This window comes from Mobula hypostoma, chromosome 26, assembly GCF_963921235.1.
Source record: "Mobula hypostoma chromosome 26, sMobHyp1.1, whole genome shotgun sequence".
Taxonomy (NCBI): domain Eukaryota; kingdom Metazoa; phylum Chordata; class Chondrichthyes; order Myliobatiformes; family Myliobatidae; genus Mobula; species Mobula hypostoma.
The window spans coordinates 19948653-19971372 of record NC_086122.1 but is presented as its reverse complement, the minus strand read 5'-3'; the positions used below and the strand labels follow the sequence as shown (position 1 = coordinate 19971372).

Here is a 22720-nt window from a genome sequence, read left to right as displayed (position 1 = left end):
CCATCCAGAAGAAGGCAATGGCAAACTACTTCTGTAAAAACATTTGTCAAGAACAATCATGGTCATGGAAAGACCACGATTACCTATGTCATATGACATGGCACATAACGAACAAATTTTATATATATAGTGTTGTAATGTGAGCATTATTAAAAGAAAATTAATACTAATTAGGATAGTGGGGGGTTTTACTTCCATTCTTTTTACACCCGGTGTGTTTTGTATACAGTGTGCCTGCCATGCTGTATGGGTTGTGAAAGCCTCTGTATAGAATTAATGGTTTTGAAGTTCGAGATAAAGTTGTTTCTCTGGCATGACGTTGTCGAGTGTGCCTTTTTCAAAGTAGAAGTTACTACATATAGTTAAAGAGATTAATTGACAAAATATTGCTTGAGAGAGACCCAAAAAAACTTGCAGATGTCTTTATAAAATATTAAATTACAAAAGAAAATTGAACTATTTCTAATGTAACTCAACTAATTTCTAAATGCTTAGTGTTTACTCAAGAGTTGACTAAGTCTACTTTCTCTGACATATTACAAGTTCCAGTGGAATGATCTTGGCTCCCCAGCTGGTGTGTTTGAATGCCCAGTAAATCAAGTACCTCGACATTCGGGCTGGCTCCCGCTCCAGGTTCCATCTGGCTGACAAATACGTTCTGAAGATCCCCTAAGTATATAGCCAGCTTCACAGGTGAATCGTACCATGTTCTTCACTTGAAAGTCTTTGCCAAGCCGAATGCCATGCGCTGGGATTCCTGGATCACCACAAAATCCAAGGCTATCCCCTGCAAGCCAAAGCAATGTACAAACATCATAATCCAGAATTAATTTTCCTGTATAGAATGATTAAATCCTACCATCCGTGTAAAGTTAAAAAGATATAATCATAGTTCAAAGTGGTAACAAGCCATTTTTAAAATATATACTGTGATAGAAGTAGGTTTTTTACATTGAGAGTGCTACATGTTTAGAATACATTGCTGGGATATTGGTAGAGACTGATATATTCAGAACATTTAAGAGATTCTTAGAAAGGCAGATGGATAGAAGAAAAATGGAGAATTATTGGTTATGTTGGAGGAAAGGATTAGATTGATCTTGGCGCAAACAACAGGAATTCTGCAGATGCTGGAAATTCAAGCAACACACATAAAAGTTGCTGGTGAACGCAGCAGGCCAGGCAGCATCTCTAGGAAGAGGTGCAGTCAACGTTTCAGGCCTCTTCCTGCCTGGCCTGTGCACCTCTTCCTAGAGATGCTGTCTGGCCTGCTAGTCCTGACGAAGGGTCTCGGCCTGAAACGTCGACTGCACCTCTTCCTAGAGATGCTGCCTGGCCTGCTGCGTTCACCAGCAACTTTTATGTGTGTAGATTGATCTTGGAATAGGTTAAAAGCTCAGCACAATACCATGGGCTAAAGGGCTTATGTTCTATAGTCTTGGACAGTGATAACAGATAAAGTCAGCCCTACACAATGGGATTATACGTTTGAAAGCAATTCTAAAAACTCTCAAAAGTAGAGATGTTTAGAGATATTGAAGGCACGTGCTTGGGGGTGAACTGATGTCATCAAATTGGTTCTGTTGGCAGAACGCTTGGCTGAATTGACAACCGAACTGATGAGATGTACATAAACCGAGGCAATAATGGAAACAATGAGGAACAGGAGGAGCCCAAGTCAGTGGCAAGATGGTTATCTCTTGCAAAAGATGGACTGAAGCTAATGACTGTGCCAAGTTTAGTTGCAGTGCAATGTAAATGCTCTTGTGTGGAATTACAGATTTTGGCAAAATAAACAGTCATCCTATCTCACAAGACAGCAAAATTAAACTTTTAAATAGCATAATTTACTATTTTTACAAATCTAAAATCAGACCTACCTTCAAAATATTATTTCTCCAAATAATACCTTATTTAGGCTTCAGTGATGTTTACACATTGTCATTGCTACGCCAGTATATTAAAGTGCATCAGTTATACACACTGTAAAAATGGTAAACTTATCTGAAATTGGAAAATAAATTATTGCATGTAACGTGATATTTCATTGCAGTTGAACCTTTCCCCAGTGGCCCAGTTTCATCCTACATAAATGCATAGATAGGGTGAATATGAACAGCGTTTTCCCCCAGAGTTGGGGTATCAACAACTAGAGGATATAGGTTTAGGGTGACAGGGGTAAGTTTTATTAGGAACTTGAGTGGCAACTTTTTCACCCGGAGGGTGGTCAGTGTATGGAATGAGCTGCTGGAGGAAAAGGTTGAGGCAGGTACAATAACAGCAGTTGAAAGGAACTTCGACAGAGACATGGATGAGAAACAGTTAGTCAAATGTGGGAAAACAGGACAAGCTAAGATGGGAATCTTCTTTGGCATGGATCTGTTGGATTAATTTCCATGCTGCATGGCTCTGTGACTGAATACACAAGCCTTGTGCTTGGACAGAGGGGTGGGGATGGGGGCTTCACGGTAGCATAGTGGTTACCACAATGCTTTACAGCACCAGTGACCCAGGTTGAAATCCTGCTGCTGTCCGTAAAGAGTTTGTTTGTATGTTTTCCTCAAGACCATTTGGGTTTCCTCCAAGTGCTCTCGTTTCCTCTCGCAGTCCAAAGACAATACCGGTTGATAGGTTAATTGGGCATTGTAAATTGTTTTGTGATTAGGCTAGGGTAAAATTGGGGGTTGCTGAGCAGCACGGTTTGAGGGTCCAGAAGGGCCTATTGTGTACTCAATAAAGATTACTTCCGGAGTGCCTAGGGGTGACTCATGTAGCAGCAGAACTCTCAATGGATGCTATTAAATATTCTCGTTTCAGTCTGATACAGCTAAAAATGCACAACTGCTTCCAAGGTCAGTACAGTCAACAAAGATGTCTTGATGTATTTAAACCAACTGGTAGCATTCATTAGTCTCGCAAGACCATGGATCTGTGCCTGGAAAGTCTTGCTTCAGTCTGCGTTAGAGTAGCGTCTGTTGTGGCTGTAGAGGCCCACACGGGAGTGACAGTCTCGGCTGCAGCGACTGCACTTGAAGGCACTGTCCTCCAGTGTTGGCTTGGTGCTGTTTTTCTGACGAGTGCGCTTTTCTTCAGCAGCAAGCCTCAGCTTCTCTTCTCCTCTTTTTAGACCTCTGCGTAGTTCCAGCCTCCAGTGAGAGCGATCATTTGCGATGTCCTCCCACCTCTTGACGTTCATTTTCAGTGACTTCATGTCTGTCTTGCAAATGTCTTTGAAACGAAGATGGGACTGCCCTTGTGCTGTCTTGCCGGAGGCCAGTTCCCCGTACAGTAGGTCTTTCAGGATCTTCCCATCTGACATACAGTGTACGTGGCCCAGCCAGCGGAGATGGCGTTGTTGGAGCAGGGTGAAGAGGCTGGGTATCTGGGTGCGGGCCAGGACCTCATTGTTGGTGACTCGGTCAGTCTACGTGATGTTCAGGATGCGTCTCAGGCTGCGAAGGTGGAAGGCGTTGAGACGCCGCTATTGTCTGTAGTAGAGGCTCCAGGTCTCACTGCCGTAAGGCAGTGTGCTGAGGACGCAGGCCCTGTAGACTGCAACTTTGGTGTGCGTCGTCAGCTTTCTGTTCTCCCAGACACTCTTTGTCAGCCTGGCGAATGTTGAGGCTACTTGTCTGATCCGTCTGTTGATCTCGGGATCTAGGGAGAGGCTGTCCGTGATGGCGGAGCCAAGGTATGTAAACTCGTGGACTACCTTCAGCTCGTAATTGTTGATGGTAATGGCAGGGGGGTGCTCAATGCCTTGGCCCAACACGTTGGTTTTCTTCAGGCTGATGGTCAAGCTGAAGTCCTGGCAGGCTTCTGAAAAGCTGTCCATGAGGCTTTGCAGTTGCTCTTCAGAGTGTGTTGCCAGTGCCACATCATCTGCAAACAACATGTCCCTGATGAGTACTTCATGAACCTTGGTTTTTGCCCTCAGTCAGGACAGACTGAACAGCCTCCCGTCCGATCTGGTGTGGAGGTAGACACCATCAGTTATGTTCCAAAGGTGTGTTTCAGCATGACTGTGAAGAAGATGCCAAACAGGGTGGGGGCAAGCACACAGCCCTGCTTCACACCGCTGTGGATGTTTAAGGCCTCCAAGGAAGAGCTGTCAAACTGAACGACGCCCTTCATGTCTGTGTGGAATGACCGAACTATCCGGAGGAGCCTCGGGGGACAACCAATCCTGGCGAGGATTTTGAACAGGCTGTCTCTGCTCACAAGGTCGAAGGCCTTCGTAAGGTTAATGCCAGACCAACTATTGCTGCTTAGAACTGATGGAAACAGTGCTGATTGTGGATAGGATCATTCTTGGAGGATTCCACGCAGGAGGCATGGCTGCAGCTCAGGGATCCAAGTGCATTTAAGGAAATGTGGCTTTAAACTCCCAATAACGACTATCTTGCTGGCAAATGGGCAGTCTCTGGTGAATAAGATCGATGATCTCAGAGCTAGGGTGCTGAATCAGAGGGACATTAGGACCACGTGTATCCTTTGTTTCACAGAATCCTGGTTAACCCCTTCCATACTGGATGCAGCGATTCAGATCGATGGGTTTACTATACACCGTTGGGATAGATCTACGGAGTCTCTCAAAAGCAGAGGTGAGGAGTATACCTCATGATCAACTCTTCTCGGTGCATAAATATATCAGTGCTGTCCCAATTCTGCTTACCAGACCTGGAATATCTAGCAGTTAAGTGCTTTTTACCTACAGCAGGAGATCTCCGGGATAATTTTGGTAGCAGTATACATTCCACGTCAGGGCAATGTCAATCAGGCTTTAGACGATCTGAGCAATGGGGTCAACATGCACGGAACAGCACACCCTCACGCCTTCACTATTATTTTAGGGGATTTCAACCAGGCCAGCTTGAAAAAAAATCACTAAGTAATTACCATCAACAGATCACTTGCAATTCTAGAGGAAACAACACACTGGACCATTTTTACACCACCATTAAGAATGCCTACCATGTTATTCCACGTTCTCACTTCGGGAAGTCTCATCACTTAGTTGTATTCTACTCCCTGAGTATAGGCAGAGACTGAAGACTGTAGCACCAGCAGTGAGGACCATGAAGGTATGGACAAGGGAAGCACAGGAGTGCTTACAGGACTGCTTCGAATCAGTGGACTGGACTGTATTTAGGGATGCATCTTCGAATCTGGATGAGTATGCTGCAGTTGTTTCTAACTTCATTAAAACCTGTGTGGATGAGTGTGTGCCTACAAAGACTTACTGTACATTCCCAAACCATAAACCATGGATGAACCAGGAGGTACATCATCTGCTGAAGGTTAGATCTGTGGCATTCAAGTCTGGTGACCCAGACCTGTACCAGAAAACCAGGTAAGATTTGCAGAGGGCTATTTCAAGGGCAAAGAGACAATTTCGAATGAGGTTGGAGGTGACATTGGATGTACAACAACTCTGGCAGGGTTTGCAACAAAGTGAAACCCAATGGCAGCAATGCTTCAATACCAGATGAACTCAATGCCTTCGATGCCTGCTTTGAAAGGGAGAACACAACTACAGCTGTGAAAATCCCTGCTGCACTGATGACCCTGTGATCTCTGTCTCAGAGGTCGGCATTAGGCTGTCTTTAAAGAGAGTGAACCCTCGCAAGGCAGAAGGAGTACCTGGTAAGGCTTTGAAAACCTGTGTCAACCAACTGGCAGGAGTATTCAAGGACATTTTCAACCTCCCACTACTACAGGCAGAAGTTCCCACTTGCTTCACAAAGGCAACAATTATACCAGTGCCTAAGAAGAATAACGTGAGCTGCCTTAATGACTATCACCCAGTAGCACTCACATCGACAGTGATGAAATGCTTTGAGAGGTTGGTCATGACTAGAATGAACTCCTGCCTCAGCAAGGACCTGGACCCATTGCACTTTGCCTTTCGCCACAATAAGTCAATGGCAGGTGCAATCTCAATGGCTCTTCACATGGCTTTAAACCATCTGGACAACACAAACACCTATGGACAAGACACTGTTCATTGATTGTAGCTCAGCATTCACACTAAAACTGCTCAAAACATATTTTTATGATATGTCGTCTGCAGGGCTATCAGATCGTTACACTTTGTACTTTGTTTCATTAATGACTTTCGATCTTCTGCCTTTGGTGGCTGTGCTTTCAACTGGTGAAGCCTTGACCATCTTGAAAGCTTTCCATTTCTCCCTCTCTCTTTCCTGTCTGATGGAAGTTTGGCTTAACCTGTACCTTCTAGCCAATGCTGTCCCAATAGATTCAATCACACTACCATCTATCTCAGCGGTTCCCAACCACCGGGCCGCAAAGCATGTGCTACCAGGCCGCGAGGAAACGATATGAGTCAGCTGCACCTTTCCTCATTCCCTGTCACGCACTGTTGAACTTGAACATAGGGTTGCCAACTGTCCCGTATTTGCTGGGACATCCTGTATATTGGGCTAAATTGGTTTGTCCTGTATTTCCCCCGCTAAGGTAGAGCGTTCCTATGAAACGTTTCGTGCCAAAATGGCGTAAAGCGCAGAAGCAATTACCATTAATTTAGATGGGAAAAATTTTTGAGCGTTCCCAGACCCAAAAAATAACCTACCAAATCATACCAAATAACACATAAAACCGAAAATAAATAACACTAACATATAGTAAAAGTAGGAATGATATGATAAATACACAGCCTATATAAAGTAGAAATAATGTATATACAGTATAGTCGGGAAGATGAAGGCAAAACTGATTGGTGGGGGGAAAAAATCGGCACGCATGTGCACACAGGTGCCCGCGCAAGGCTTCATGGTCATGGTAATCTTTCTTGGGGTAAAGTTTCCCGGGATTTGACTGCTACTTTTTTCCCTTATTCGGGAGTGAGAAAGTTGGCAACCCTAACTGTAAAAGACATGCTGACGTGAGTTTAACCCTACTTGAACACCACCCCTCCGCCCCCCCCCCATCGGCCAGTCCGCAAGAATATTGACAATATTAAACCGGTCCGCGGTGCAAACAAGGTTGGGGACCCCTGATCTATCTGACAATGCAGAACATTTGCAAGTACATCCTGTCCAGAAAATCCACAACATATCCAGCTGGCCACTGATTATGGTTTTAGTTGACTCTTCACCAAGTGATGGAGGTATCTTGGATGGTATGTCAACCAACACACTTCCCAATGTCTTGGCTGCTGATGCATAGCTTAGGTTTTGTGTGATGAGTCTTTTCCCATTCTGACATGTTGGTCCGTAGCGTCCTCTATTGCCACGATGAGCCACTCTCAGGTTGGAGGATCAACACCTCATATTGCGCCTGGGTAGCTTCCAACCTGATGGCATGAATATTTTTTTCTCTATTTCTTGTAATTTATCCCCCTTCTGTTTCCTCTTCTCCCATTCCCCACTCTTACCTCTTCTCTTCTCACCTGCCCATCAGCTCCCGCTGGTGAATCTCCTCCTTCCCTTTCCCCCGTGGTCCACTCTACTCCATTATGAGATTCCTTCTCTTTTTCCTATCACCTCTCAGCTTCTCACTTGATCTTCCCCTCCCCAACACCTGGTTTCACTTATCACCTTCTTGTTTGCACTCTTCCCCCTTCACCCCACCTCCTTATTCTGGCCTCGTTGCCCTTCCTTTTCAGCCCTGAAGATGGATCTTGGCCCAAAATGTTGCTTGTTTATTCCTTTCCATAGATGCTGCCTGACCTGCCGAATTCCTCTAGCATTTTGTGTGTGTTGCTTTAGATTTTGCTTGGACCACTGCACTGCCGACTTCATTACTCCCTGAGATGAAACAATCTGCCCTTGGCATTAAGGGAATGGATGCATTGATGTACCTTTATATCAATAAAGGTCACTGGCTAGAGCTGAGCAGGCACTGAGGGCAGTGGTTATAGTTAATTAAAGCCAATAATTCCAGCACCGCTGCTCACATTTTTCAAGGCACAATCTCAGGCTCATAAATAAAAGTGATTCTACAGATGCTGGAAATTCAGAGTAACACACACACACATAAAATACTGGAGAAATTCAGCAGGTCAGACAGCATCCACAGAGAGCACCCACAGACCGCTGACATTTTGGGCCGAGACCCTTCATCAGGATGGCAAAGGAAAGGAGAGAAATGCAGAATAAGGAAGTGAGGGAAGGGGAAGGAGTACATCTGGCAGGTGATAGTTTAAACCAAGTGAGGGGGAAGGTGAATGAAGTGAGAAGCTGGGAGGTGATAGGTAGAGGAAGCAATTTTCTAGGTGAGGAAAGTGGACCATGGGAGAAAGTGAAGGATGGGGCACCAGAGGGGTGACAGCCTGGTGAAGAGAAGAAAAGAGGTAAGAGGAAAGCCAGAATGGGAAATGGTAAAAGAGAGAAATTACCCGGAAAGTTAGGGAAATCGATGATCGTGCTGTCAGGTTGGAGACTAGCCAGACAGAGTGTGAGGTGTTGCTCCTCCAACCCAATCATTGCTGTAGAGGAGGCGATGGGCCGACATGCTGTAATAAGAATGGGGAGCAGAATTAAAATGGCCGGCTGCCGGTAAGTCTCGCCTGTAATGGGATGGAGCAAAGGTATTTGATAAGGCAGTCCCCCAAGATACGTCAGGTCGAACAAATGTAGCAGAGGCTGCAACAGGGGCACCAGATACAGTAAACAACACCAACAGACTCACAGGTGAAGCTTTGTCGCACCTCGGACTATTTGGAGCCTTGAGAGGTGGTGATGAAAGGGATTATTGGGCAAATGTAGTACATGTGCTGCTTAGAGGGATAAGTGCCAGAAGGTAGATGAGTGATGATTGGACAAAGAAGTGTCTCCCTCCTGGCACTTAGCCATGCATCTCACGCTTGGCACTTATCCCTGTACACCTTTCCCTCTGCAAAACCCCCTACCCTCCCCACCACCGTTCTTCATTTTCTGCAGTGATTGCTGTCTGTGACTCCCTTGTGTGCGACAAATTCAGGGTTGATAGAATCTAATAAAATGGAGGATATACACCTAACACCTGATAATTTCTAGACTTCTGGCATAATTTCTGGACAACCGGTCAAGATAGCACCTGTGTATAACACTCCTTTGGTCGACATCTTCTGGGTAGATTACGAAACCGTGTATTTCACTTCTTTAATATCTTTTACATTTGTTTTTTTTTTGTCTTGAGTGTGATTCTGGAACTGTTGGAGCCTGTGATTTATTGTTTGGAGATCGTTTGGGTGCTTCAGCGCTCTGCAGTCTCCGAGAGGATTCCAAGAGGCAGAGGCAGCGTGCGTGAACCTCGTAGCGGTGAGGATGATCCCATTCCTTCCTCTTCTATTTCCAACTCTAGCCTCTTACTTCTTCACCTCACTACCTATCACATCTTCCGGGTGCATCTCCTTCCTTTTCTCCCATAGCGCACTGTCCTCTCTGATAAGATTCTTTTTTCTCCAGCGCTTTACCTTTCTCACCCACCTTGCTTCACCTATCCCCTTCTAGCTAATCCTCCCTCCCTTCTCCTTCCTTTTTATTCTGGCATCTTACTCCTTCCTTTCCAGTCTTAAAGAAGGGTCTTCTGCCCAAAATATTGACTACTCATTCATTTCCATGGATGCTGCCTGTCCTGCTGAGTTCCTCCAGAATTTTATGTATGTTGCTGTGGATTTCCAGCATCTGCAAAATCTCTTATGTTTATTGATATATTTGCTGTCTCTCACATTTTTATAAACGTTGTTGTGCAGGTTTCATTAGTGAATTAGATTGTGTTTCTTTGTTCACTTGCTACTTGCAAGAAGACAAATCTCAAGGTTGTAGATGGTATGCATACTTTGATCATAAATGTACTTTGAATTCTGAGCTTTTATTTATTGAGATGCAGTGTAGAATCGGCCTTTCTAGTCCTTTGAGCTGCACCATACAACAACCCCTGATTTAATCTGAGGCCAATCACAGGACAATTTACAATGACTGATACATCTGGTACAGTATGAACTGGAACATCTTTGGACTGTGGAGGGAAAGCAGAAGAAACTCAGAGGGAGAATGTACAAACTTCTTACAGACAGCGGTGGGAACTGAACCTGGATCACAGGTACTGTAACGTGACATGCTAACTACTGTGCTACCCCTTGAAAAGGAAAGACTTTGAAATGGAAATTTCAACTCACAACACAATATAAAACAATGAAACAGTTCATTGTGAACACATTTTTTTCAGCATTGTTATATCAATACCGAAAAGAAACAAAAAGAAAAGGGGTTGGGAGTTATTCATATGAATGCTTTTCAGACGCATTGTTGTCAGCTACAGAAAAGCACAATTGGCAATGTATTGAATTTATCACGTGTCCAAAAGCAACACCTTGAAAGCTTCGCCTGCAGTTTGCTTCCATGTCTTTTGAAAGGAGCAAAGAATGTCTCAAATCCTCTCAGATGCAGCCTTATGTCACCACATGGCTGTTACTGCACAAATCCAATGCTGAACACTTCAACAATATCATTCTTGGAATATATAAAAAAAATCTTGAAATAAAACGTCAACTTTGGTAGTAAAACACAGACTTTAACCACATTTTTGAGGATGTGAAAAAAATCTACTCTGTTTTGGTTATTAAAATGCTGGATTACTGACAAAAAATGCTAAGAAATATCTATTTTGAGAGAATTTTGTTCAAAGACATTTAGAGAGGTACATAGATAGGAAACATTTATAAGACTATGGGCCAAATGCAGGCAAATGGGACTAGCCTGGCTGGGTGCCTTGGTCAGCACAGACCAGTTGGGCAGAAAGGCCTGTTTCTGTGCTGTAAGATGCTGTGACTGGAAAGTAATTTCATTGATTGATAGAAAAAATAATCCAGTGTCATAAAACAATGCAAGCCAGTATCAACAGATCGTATTGAAATGCTTTCAGAAGCTGCCTAGTGGTCTGGGAATTAAAAGCAGCAAGTGTGTACAAAACAGGGATATTTTGACATTTGATTTTTAAATTCACCATCGGAAATAAAAGCGTTCAATATAACATGTGACTTACTCTAGATTTACAGAAGAATATAGATGTAAAATATGCTCAATAAATGCTGTTGGATTTTTCAGTTTGATTTTGCTTTTCCAATGTCTAGAATGGTTGTCTAACTGGATGTATTCATAATAAAGGATCCATGACAAAATACAATCACTATTGACTAGGATAAACAAATTCCTTAGTGGCAAATCTATATCATAGAATTCATAGCGTCTTTGCAGTAGAGGAGGTGGTTATTTAGCCCTTTGAATTCATACCCACTCTCTTCCCAGAGCAACTTCTTGATAGCATTGTAATTTTTTCCCTCCCCATATATCAACACAATTTCATTCTGAAGATCATAATGGAATCTACCACCGTTATACCTGCAGGCTGTCCATTCCAGATTCAAATCACACACTGCATAACAAGTTCTTTCCCCCTGAAGTCACCCTTAATTTTATTTCTCTTTTATATTACATGTGTGGTTTAAAATACTTGACGCCTCGATCAATGGGAACAACTTCCGACTATCAACATTATCCAAACCTTTTATCGCCTTCCACGTACTTCCCTTAAATCTTGCCTCGTCGTTCTCAAAGGAAAACAGATCCAACCTCTAATCTATCCTTGTGACTGTAATCCTTTCCATAAATCTTTTCTGGATTTTCTCTAAAGCCTTCGCATTCCTCTGATAATTAGGTAGCCAGAATAGATCACCATACTTCATCTGAAGCTATGCCAGAGTTTTATAGCATAACTTCCCTGCTTTTAAGCAATATGTCTTTTTTGATAGAGCACAAACATATGCATAACTTGTCTTCTAACCATCCCTGCCACTTTTAAAGAATCTTGCACCCATATTTCCGAAGTCCTTGTGCTTTTGCATCCCTTTTAGAAAAAAAATCTTATATTCTATACTACTTTTCCTCATTTTCCGCATTAAATTTCATCTGCCACAGGCTTGCTAATCCTACCAGCATGTTTGTTTCAAAGAACATAGAATAGTTCAGCAGAGGATTAGGCCCTTTGGCCTATAATATCTGTGATAAGCATGATGCCAAATTAAAATAATTCCTTTTCTCTACAAATGATCCATATTCCTCCACACGTTAATATCCATGTGCCTATTTAAAAGACACTTAATATCTACTATTATATCTGCTCCACTGCCACCCATGGAGACATATTCCAGGAATCTGCATCTTTTATCTGCTCACCCTCTTTAAACTCAACCCCCTTAAAACTATGCCTTATAGCATTTAAATTTTTTGCTCTGAGAAAAAAAGATACTGCCTATCTCTCCTATTGATGCGTCTCATAATGTTTTTGTAAATTTCTATCATATCTCCCCTCAACCACTGAGAAAACAATCCAAGGTAGTCCAGCCTCTCCTTATAACTAATTCCCTTGAGACAGACAACTAGAAAACAGATAGATACTTTATTGATCCCAAAGGAAATTACTGTGTCACAGTAGCATTATAAGTGCACAGATATATGAATATTATTAGAAAAGTAAGAAATAATTTTTAAAAAGTTACCTCAAACAGTCTAACAGGAGCGGGTCATCACTTTTCCTGGCGATAGGTTGACTCATTATAGAGCCTAACGGCCAAGGGTAAGAATGACCTCATATAGCGCTCTATGAAGCAGCACAGTTGTCTTTGTTTATTACTAAAAGTGCTCTTCTGTTCAGCCAACGTGGCATGTGGAGGGGGAGAAATATTGTCCAGAATTCCCAGCATTTTCTGTAGGGTCCTTTGTTCTCCTTTGGTTTGGAAGGACAAACCAACGTAGAACATACAGGGTTAATGGTAAGGCACTGAGGAGTGCAGGGGAACAGAGGGATCGGGGAATACAGATACAAAATTCCCTAAAAGTGGCGTCACAGGTAGATAGGGTCGTAAAGAGAGCTTTTGGTACATTGGCCTTTATTAATCAAAGTATTGAGTATAAGAGCTGGAATGTTATGATGAGGTTGTATAAGGCATTGGTGAGGCCGAATCTGGAGTATTGTGTTCAGTTTCGGTCACCAAATTACAGGAAGGATATAAATAAGGTTGAAAGAGTGCAGAGAAGGTTTACAAGGATGTTGCTGGGACTTGAGAAACTCAGTTACAGAGAAAGGTTGAATAGGTTAGGACTTTATTCCCTGGAGCGTAGAAGAATGAGGGGAGATTTGATAGAGGTATATAAAATTATGATGGGTATAGATAGAGTAAATGCAAGCAGGCTTTTTCCACTGAGGCAAGGGGAGAAAAAATCCAGAGGACATGGGTTAAGGGTGAGGGGGGAAAAGTTTAAAGGGAACATTAGAGGGGGCTTCTTCACACAGAGAGTGGTGGGAGTATGGAATGAGCTGCCAGACGAGGTGGTAAATTCGGGTTCTTTTTTAACATTTAAGAATAAATTGGACAGATACATGGATGGGAGGTGTATGGAGGGATATGGTCCGTGTGCAGGTCAGTGGGACTAGGCAGAAAATGGTTCGGCACAGCCAAGAAAGGCCAAAAGGCCTGTTTCTGTGCTGTAGTTTTACTATGGTTTCTATGGTTTCTACCACAGCCTCCAGTGTGTCCAGTTTGACTCCTATAACAGAACCAGCCTTTCTAATCAATTTATTGAGCCTGTTGGCATCACCTGTGTTGTCATTGCTCCAGCACACCACCAGACAGACGATTGTACTGGTGACAACAGATTGGTAGACCATGTGAAGGAGAGCTCTGCATACTCCAAAGGATCTCAGTCTCCTGAGGAAGCAGAGGCGACCCTGGCCCTTCTTGTACATAGTCTCTGTGTTGGTGCTCCACTAAACTCTGTCACCCAGGTGCACCCCCTGCTATTTGTAGGTACTCAGCACATCCACGTGCTCACCAACAATAGTTACAGGGAGCAGTGCAGGCTTAGTCTTCCTAAAGTCCATCAGCATCTCCTTTGTCTTACTGATGTTGAGCCGCAGATGATTCAGCTTGCACCATTTGACCAAGTCCTCCACCAGGGCCCTGTATTCACCCTCCCGTCCTCCCTTTATCCACCCAACTGTTGCTGAGTCATCAGAGAATCCATGCAGCAGCTTTCAAGAAGCTATAGATTTGAACTTCTCTCTACATCAGTGCTATTAAGGGTCATGCCATTAACTGCATACTCTCCCCATATAGTTGTTGTGCCAAAGTGTAACCTCTCATAATTACCCACATTAAACTCCTTCTGGCATTACTCTGCCATTACTGTAAATGATCTGTATCCTTCGACGGTCTTCTTCACTGTCCCCAATTTTTGTGTCATCTATAAACTTACTAAATATTTTGTCCACTTGAGGGGCATGTGGTCCTGCGCAGCACCACAGATCACAGATCTCCAGCCAGAATAGTACCCCCTGCCTTCTTATTTATTGTATTTCGAGATAAAACACAGAATAGGCTTTTCCAGCCCTTTGAGCTACACTGCCAGCAACTCCCAAACCAACTCTTTACGGAGGATATTGCTCCGAACTGTAAAACCCTGAGCAGCAATAGCATCATGCTAATCACTACTGTGCAAGCCCACTTCTGATTCCAAAACATCCAGTCCCCATGGATCGCATGACCTCACTGGCCAACCTTCTACAAAGGACCTTATCACTCCATTTAGAATGCATTAATATCTTCTCAATTCACAATCCTGCCAAGTTTGGTGTCATCAGCAAATTTAGAATTTGTGGCTTGTATTATCATTTTGGGTGCAATCAGTAAATTGTGGCTGAAATTGACTTCAAACTGAACCAATCAGATAATATACATCAAAGTTGCTGGTGAACGCAGCGGGCCGAGTAGCATCTATAGGAAGAGGTGCAGTCGACGTTTCAGGCCGAGACCCTTCGTCAGGACTAACTGAAGGAAGAGTGAGTAAGGGATTTGAAAGCTGGAGGGGGAGGGGGAAATGCAAAATAATAGGAGAAGACAGGAGGGGGAGGGATAGAGCCGAGAGCTGGACAGGTGATAGGCAAAAGGGGATACGAGAGGATCATGGGACAGGAGGTCCGGGAAGAAAGACGGGGGGGGGTGACCCAGAGGATGGGCAAGAGGTATATTCAGAGGGACAGTGGGAGAAAAAGGAGAGTGAGAGAAAGAATCCTCCTGTCCCATGATCCTCTCGTATCCCCTTTTGCCTATCCCTCCTGTCCCATGATCCTCTCGTATCCCCTTTTGCCTATCACCTGTCCAGCTCTCGGCTCTATCCCTCCCTCTCCTGTCTTCTCCTATCATTTTGCATCTCCCCCTCCCCCTCCAGCTTTCAAATCCCTTACTCACTCTTCCTTCAGTTAGTCCTGACGAAGGGTCTCGGCCTGAAACGTCGACTGCACCTCTTCCTATAGATGCTACTTGGCCTGCTGCATTCACCAGCAACTTTGATGTATGTTGCTTGAATTTCCAGCATCTGCAGAATTCCTGTTGTTTCCAATCAGATAATAGCAGTTTTGCCTTATGCAAGTGGATTACGTTTAACTCAGCATAAAAAAATACAGTGTAAAAGTTTTGAGACATAATTCACATATGTATTATATTCAAGATTTTTTTCCCGGCAGTTCCCTAATTATGCTGCAGAAATATCCATCAATACCAGCTGGGTAACAATTTGCTGGCAGACCATCCTCTTAATTAATTTTCAGGATATGGGTGCCAGTGGCAAGTCCTGTATTTATTGCCCATCCTTAATCACCGCTAAATGGATGGTGATGAATCCTTGGCAAACGTTTCCTTACATAAATTTTATTTTTCCTTTTGAATGGCATATGGCTAAAAGAGTGGAGAATAAACATCTCATTGAGGGAACCCAGGAATCGAGAATGAGTGAACAGGGTAAATTACGTTCTCCAATAAAATCTTGATCAATCAGTACATTTTTGGAGAAATTGAATATTTTGACTAATGCAGGGCAGGTATATCTGCTCCATTAGTTAGCTACTGCCTGTTGAGCTACTGGCATTTAGGGCATCAATGAAGGCCCTCTATCTCTGTCTGTCCTTGGCTGTCTTCTCTTCGTGCCCCGGGTGTGGTTCAAGGTCCTCATTTCTGCCTCTACGATATGGGGCAAAGTTGCCTTTGGTCTCCCGCGTATCCTCCACCCTTCAGGAGTCCAATGAAGTGCGGTCTTGAAGATGGAGTTGGTCTCATCAAGTGCCCACTCCATCTCCAATGTTTGCACATGACGATTGTGGTCATGTCCTCATGGTGACACTGAAGGAGTAGGGCGTGGTTGGAGATCTTTCTTGGCCAGAAAATGCGGAGGATTGATGAGTTTGAAGAAGGACATAAAGATACGGAAGGCGCTGGCATGGAGGGCTATGAATGACATGAAGGAAATCTGGAAATCGAACCTGACCAGAGGGCTTAAAAAGATGATTTTCATAGCAGTCATAGAGTCCATCCTCACGTAGGGATGCGAGACGTGGACACTCACCAAGACGATGTGAAAGTCTCTGGATGGTTGCTATACACGAATGCTCCGGATGGCTTTTGACGTGAGTTGGCAACAGCACATGACGAATGTTGACCTCTATAACAACCTACCGATGCTCTCCACTAAAATCGAGGCAAGAAGACTGCAACTAGCGGGGCACTGTCTACGCCACCCCGAGCTACCTGCCAGCCCAGTCATCATATGGGAGCCCAAGCATGGAAGGATGAACCCTGGGTGCCCTCCCAAGACTATAGTCAACACGCTCCTAGAAGGCAGTGGCGTGGCTAATGTAGATGAACTGAACACACTGATCAGGGAGAGGAAGAAGTGGAGAGTCTGTCATCGTGCCCGACGCCGGCCCGCTAGGCCTGAGTCGACTAGTAGTGGTAGTAGTTTGCACAAATAAGAGAAAATCTGCAGATGCTGGAAATCTGAGCAACACACACAAAATGCTGGAGGACCTCAGCAGGCCAGGCAGCATCTGTGGAAAAAAGTACAGTTGACATTTTGGGCTGAAATCCTTCGGCAGGACTGGTCTTTCAAGGCTCATGGTGTGGAATGATGGCAGTTTGGCAAGGTCATTCTCTGCCTGCACCAGCGCCAGCATTCTGACCCGTACAATGGTGTGGACAGAACACAGCTCTGATACAGCTTCACCTTGGTGTGGGTGCTGTACTTGGTCGATTCACATACGTTGCTCCATTAGTTCTGTCAGTGTTTTTGGTTCAGCAGCTTCCTCTGAAATTCTAGTAACGGGTAGGCAGGTTTGCAAAGAGCTGGAAGCGCAAGCCTGCACTGTACTTTTCTGATGGTTCTTGAGTTCATGAAAAATGCTAAAGATCTCTTTATCTTTTGGTATCAGAATGTTAAAGATTGCACTTCTGGAGTCATTATGCCCAGCTGTTTAAAGCAAATACCATTAAATAAACTGTGCAGGGAACCAAAATTTCCTTCAAAACACTTTTCTCATAGGTTATACATTTTGTGTACATATTTCATCTCTATTCTTTATACTGTTTAAAATCTACACTAATTAATAATTGCTCCAAAGTAACTCTAGTGTAGACCTTTTTGAGAATAGAATTTGTTCTCTACTAAAATTACTGTTTCAAAGGTACTAGGAACATTAAGCACTCAGCTTAGAATAATTAAGAGACAAGTTAAATCTCCCTTCACACTACCAGTAACATAACTTTGTCCCTTGACCCAGGAACTGTCATGCCTGTTTATTTCTTAGGAGAAAATATGCATGAGGAATTCAAGATTAATCGAAGGTATTACTTTGCACCATACATTTTGGTGTCAAAATTGTTGTTGTGACACATCTATTGTGGTGGTGTAGTGGGTAGTGCTTGTCGCTCTCACTTTCAGCTTCCACCGCTGGCGAGCAGTCTTACAAAAAGGAGAGCTGAATGTGTAAGTCTCTCCCTGCCAGTACATAGCCTCTCCAATGGCAAACCTCATATAGTGCCTCCTCGCTGACGACACACAGAAATTGAACTTCTTTCGGACTCAGGCTGAACTACAGAGGACAGAGTAGAGGTCTGGCCCCTGCACACACAGCACATAGGCCCACCAGTGTGTGGATACACCTGAGTGCTCATGAAGCTGATCCCCAGTGATGGGTAAATAGCCCCACTGCCTGTGGGCAGCCTCGGGAGAGGCGCAGGCTATGGAAGTAAACCCAGACAGCAAATCCGAATTGGAGCCCCTGAAGCAGCTGGAAGTCATTGAACATTCTTCTGACAGTTCCTGCAGCTAAGCTGGTGCCAGACATATTGCTTTATAAGCTTTCCTTTCAACTACGCGCTGGTGAGGCTGAGAGGGGGATCTTGACGACTGGGCATCTCAGGATCTCCACACCTTCTGCCCACGTCTGTGATGATGATTATCATCATCCATAGTCCTTCGAGACAGATGGATGCCAACCAGCCAACCATATTTTGGATGCAGGTTTTTAGTGGTCCAAACCTATTGTGAAGTCTTCATAATAGAATGGAAACTGAGGTAGACTTGAACCAAGACTGAAGAGTCAAAATTCTTATCCATCGGGGTAGAAATTCAACCTCTGCCGAATGATATACATACATTCACAATGTCATGGTGTATGCACAGAAAGAAGGACGACTTTCTGCATTTTGTCATGAACTTTAATAAGAGTTTGAAGTAATGAATATGTAAATGACTTAAAGATCTCCAAATATTTTTTGCTGTGTTTCATTCAGAGACAGTATTCTAATATTGGCTTCCACCATGCGATATTCCATCCATTCTCTGATTATAAACTTGCAATTAGAACATCTCCTTTTTAAAATGGTGGGCATTCTGTCAAGCTCCCCCTTCCCCAATTTGAAACCCCAGGACAGAACAAAAGATAACTAGTAACAATATGTTTTTTTTTTGCAAGAGTGTGTGTGTTGTTCTCGGTGAAACACTTACAAAACAAAATCTGGATAATACATTTTAATATCTGTGATCAGAGCTCATGGAAAATTCATGTTTTTTTTTGTTTTGATTGTATTCTCTCCAGGGTAGTTAGGAATAATTGTTATAAGCAAGAAAATAAGTGCAGGCACTTCGTACATGCTGATAATTTTCTTCCCCTGCACTTGTTGACTAAATAATTTAATTCACATTTGTAGTTTAAACTATGACAGATATTATAGCAATACCTGAAGCAATTCTGTTATTAAAGAGCAGATTGTTTATAAATTAGGAAAGACAGCCAAAATAATCAGATTTTATTTCCTTCATCCAAAGAATTTTTAATTTCTCTGATGCATTGTTGCAGAATGCATTGCTTTTTTAATAGATATATTTCCATGATTTACTCTGGGTATGTTTACTGCTATAGTGTCTTTATTTGTTCCGCTGGATGGACAATTGTGCACTGCTTGTGTTAGAGTGACAGATTCATAGACTCACACTGGAGCAGAATTTCTGACTTACTCCAGTCCCTGACGCTTATTCACCTTGGGTGGGATCTCTCGCTGACTAATGCCAAATGCAATTGCTTGGGTTTAGCCATTAAACTTGAATTCCCAACAAGTCCAGGACAGATTCAGCATATTAAAACCTATTCAGATCTCTTGGGTGGTTGACTTCCCAAAGTGTTCAACTGCCTCGCTGAGGTTCTGCAGTATTTGCACCCAGGTAATCGTATCTTTGATACTATGCAGAGTGAGACCTGGTGGGGGAATTGAGAACCCATTGATTTCAGTTTTTTTTGAGTTAATGATTAAGAGGCAAAGGCAGGGATCTTTAATACATCATTCCAAATTCCTCTGAATTGCAAGCAGCTCTATGAGGGCTTTGCCAGCTCTCTGGTGTATTTTGGCACAGGGCTTTCTTAATAAGCTGTCAGAGCCCAGCATCTTCCCACAATCTGAGATATTTTATGCTAGAGAGATCACCCCCAGCCCCCCACTTGCAGAGCAGTTAAGTGCAGGCACGTGGAAACTATGGATTGTGGAGGCACTGGGTCACTAAGGTCTGATTTTCTTCTGCATGCACAGTTCTTCTGCCATCAATTTGGTACTAATACAGATATAATAGTATCAAACAACAGGAATTCTGCAGATGCTGGAAATTCAAGCAACACACATAAAATTTGCTGGTGAACGCAGCAGGCCAGGCAGCATCTCTAGGAAGAGGTGCAGTCGACGTTTCAGGCCGAGACCCTTCGTCAGGACTAACTGAAAGAAGAGCTAGTAAGAGATTTGAAAGTGGGAGGGGGAGGGGGAGATCCAAAATGATAGGAGAAGACAAGAGGGGGAGAGATGGAGCCAAGAGCTGGACAGGTGATTGGCAAAAGGGATATGAGAGGATCATGGGACAGGAGGTCCGGGGAGAAGGGAATGGGGGAGGGAGGGAATACCCAGAGGATGGGCAAGGGGTATATTCAGAGGGACAGAGGGAGAAAAAGGAGAGTGAGAGAAAGAATGTGTGTATAAAAATAAGTAACAGATGGGGTACAAGGGGGAGGTGGGGCATTAGCGGAAGTTAGAGAAGTCGATGTTCATGCCATCAGGTTGGAGGCTACCCAGACGGAATATAAGGTGTTGTTCCTCCAACCTGAGTGTGGCTTCATCTTTACAGTAGAGGAGGCCGTGGATAGACATGTCAGAATGGGAATGGGATGTGGAATAAAATGTGTGGCCATTGGGAGATCCTGCTTTCTCTGGTGGACAGAACGTAGGTGTTCAGAAAAGCGATCTCCTAGTCTGCGTCGGGTCTCGCCAATATATAAAAGGCCACATCAGGAGCACCGGATGCAGTATATCACCCCAGCCGACTCACAAGTGAAGTGTTGCCTCACCTGGAAGGACTGTTTGGGGCCCTGAATGGTGGTAAGGGAGGAAGTGTAAGGGCATGTATAGCACTTGCTCCGCTTACACGGATAAGTGCCAGGAGGGAGATCAGTGGGGAGGGATGGGGGGGACGAATGGACAAGGGAGTCACATAGGGAGCAATCCCTGCGGAATGCAGAGAGAGGGGAGGAGGGAAAGATGTGCTTAGTGGTGGGATCCCGTTGGAGGTGGCCGAAGTTACGGAGAATAATATGTTGGACCCGGAGGCTGGTGGGGTGGTAGGTGAGGACCAGGGGAACCCTATTCCACCCCGCTCTGGTCTTCTGCCTGCTCTGGATCTCTTTATCGCTAACTGCCAACGGGACATCAACCGTCTCGACTTCACCACACCTTGTCCCCATTCCAACCTCGCTCCTTCGGAACGCTCTGCTCTCCACTCCCTCCGCACTAATCCTAACCTTACTATTAAACCCGCCGGTAAGGGAGGTGCTGTTGTAGTCTGGCATACTGACCTGTACCTTGCTGAGGCACAGCGACAACTCGCGGATACCTCCTCTTATTTACCCCTCGATCGTGACCCCACTAAGGAGCACCAGGCCATTGTCTCCCACACCATCACTGACTTTATCCGCTCAGGGGATCTCCCATCCACTGCTACCAACCTTATAGCTCCCACACCTCGCACATCCCGTTTCTACCTCCTACCCAAAATCCACAAACCTGCCTGTCCTGGCCGACCTATTGTCTCAGCTTGCTCCTGCCCCACCGAACTCGTTTCTGCATACCTCGACACGGTTTTATCCCCGCTTGTTCAATCCCTTCCTACCTATGTTCGTGACACTTCTCACGCTCTTAAACTTTTCGATAATTTTAAGTTCCCTGGCCCCCACTGCTTCATTTTCACCATGGATGTCCAGTCTCTATATACTTCCATCCCCCATCAGGAAGGTCTCAAAGCTCTACGCTTCTTTTTGGATTCCAGACCTAATCAGTTCCCCTCTACCACCACTCTGCTCTGTCTAGCGGAATTAGTCCTTACTCTTAATAATTTCTCCTTTGGCTCCTCCCACTTCCTCCAAACTAAAGGTGTAGCTATGGGCACCCATATGGGTCCTAGCTATGCCTGCCTTTTTGTTGGCTTTGTGGAACAATCTATGTTCCGTGCCTATTCTGGTATCTGTCCCCCACTTTTCCTTCGCTACATCGACGACTGCATTGGCGCTGCTTCCTACACGCATGCAGAGCTCGTTGACTTTATTAACTTTGCCTCCAACTTTCACCCTGCCCTCAAGTTTACCTGGTCCATTTCTGACACCTCCCTCCCCTTTCTAGATCTTTCTGTCTCTGTCTCTGGAGACAGCTTATCCACTGATGTCTACTATAAGCCTACTGACTCTCACAGCTATCTGGACTATTTCTCTTCTCACCCTGTCTCTTGCAAAAACGCCATCCCCTTCTCGCAATTCCTCCATCTCTGCCACATCTGCTCTCAGGATGAGGCTTTTCATTCTAGGACGAGGGAGATGTCTTCCTTTTTTAAAGAAAGGGGCTTTCCTTCCTCCACTATCAACTGTGCTCTTAAACGCATCTCCCCCATTTCACATACATCTGCTCTCACTCCATCCTTCCACCACCTCACCAGGAATAGGGTTCCCCTGGTCCTCACCTACCACCCCACTAGCCTCCGGGTCCAACATATTATTCTCCGTAACTTCCGCCACCTCCAACGGGATCTCACCACTAAGCACATCTTTCCCTCCCCCCCTCTCTCTGCATTCCACAGGGATCGCTCCCTATGCGACTTCCTTGTCCATTTGTCCCCCCCATCCCTCCCCACTGATCTCCCTCCTGGCACTTATCCGTGTAAGCGGAACCAGTGCTACACATGCCCTTACACTTCCTTACTTACCACCATTCAGGGCCCCAAACAGTCCTTCCAGGTGAGACAACACTTCACCTGTGAGTCGACTGGGGTGATAAACTGCATCCAGTGCTCCTGATGTGGCCTTT

General features: G+C 44.3%; 1 protein-coding gene across 1 annotated transcript in view; it reads right to left on the bottom strand.

Annotated features, from left to right (window-relative positions):
• The window catches only part of csmd2 (CUB and Sushi multiple domains 2), a 2031293-nt gene that overhangs the window by 79899 nt on the left and 1928674 nt on the right, over positions 1 to 22720 (bottom strand). The window contains exon 57 of the mRNA XM_063033882.1: positions 605 to 787. Coding sequence (XP_062889952.1) covers positions 605 to 787 — 183 coding nt within the window. The remainder of the gene's footprint in view (positions 1 to 604; positions 788 to 22720) is intronic.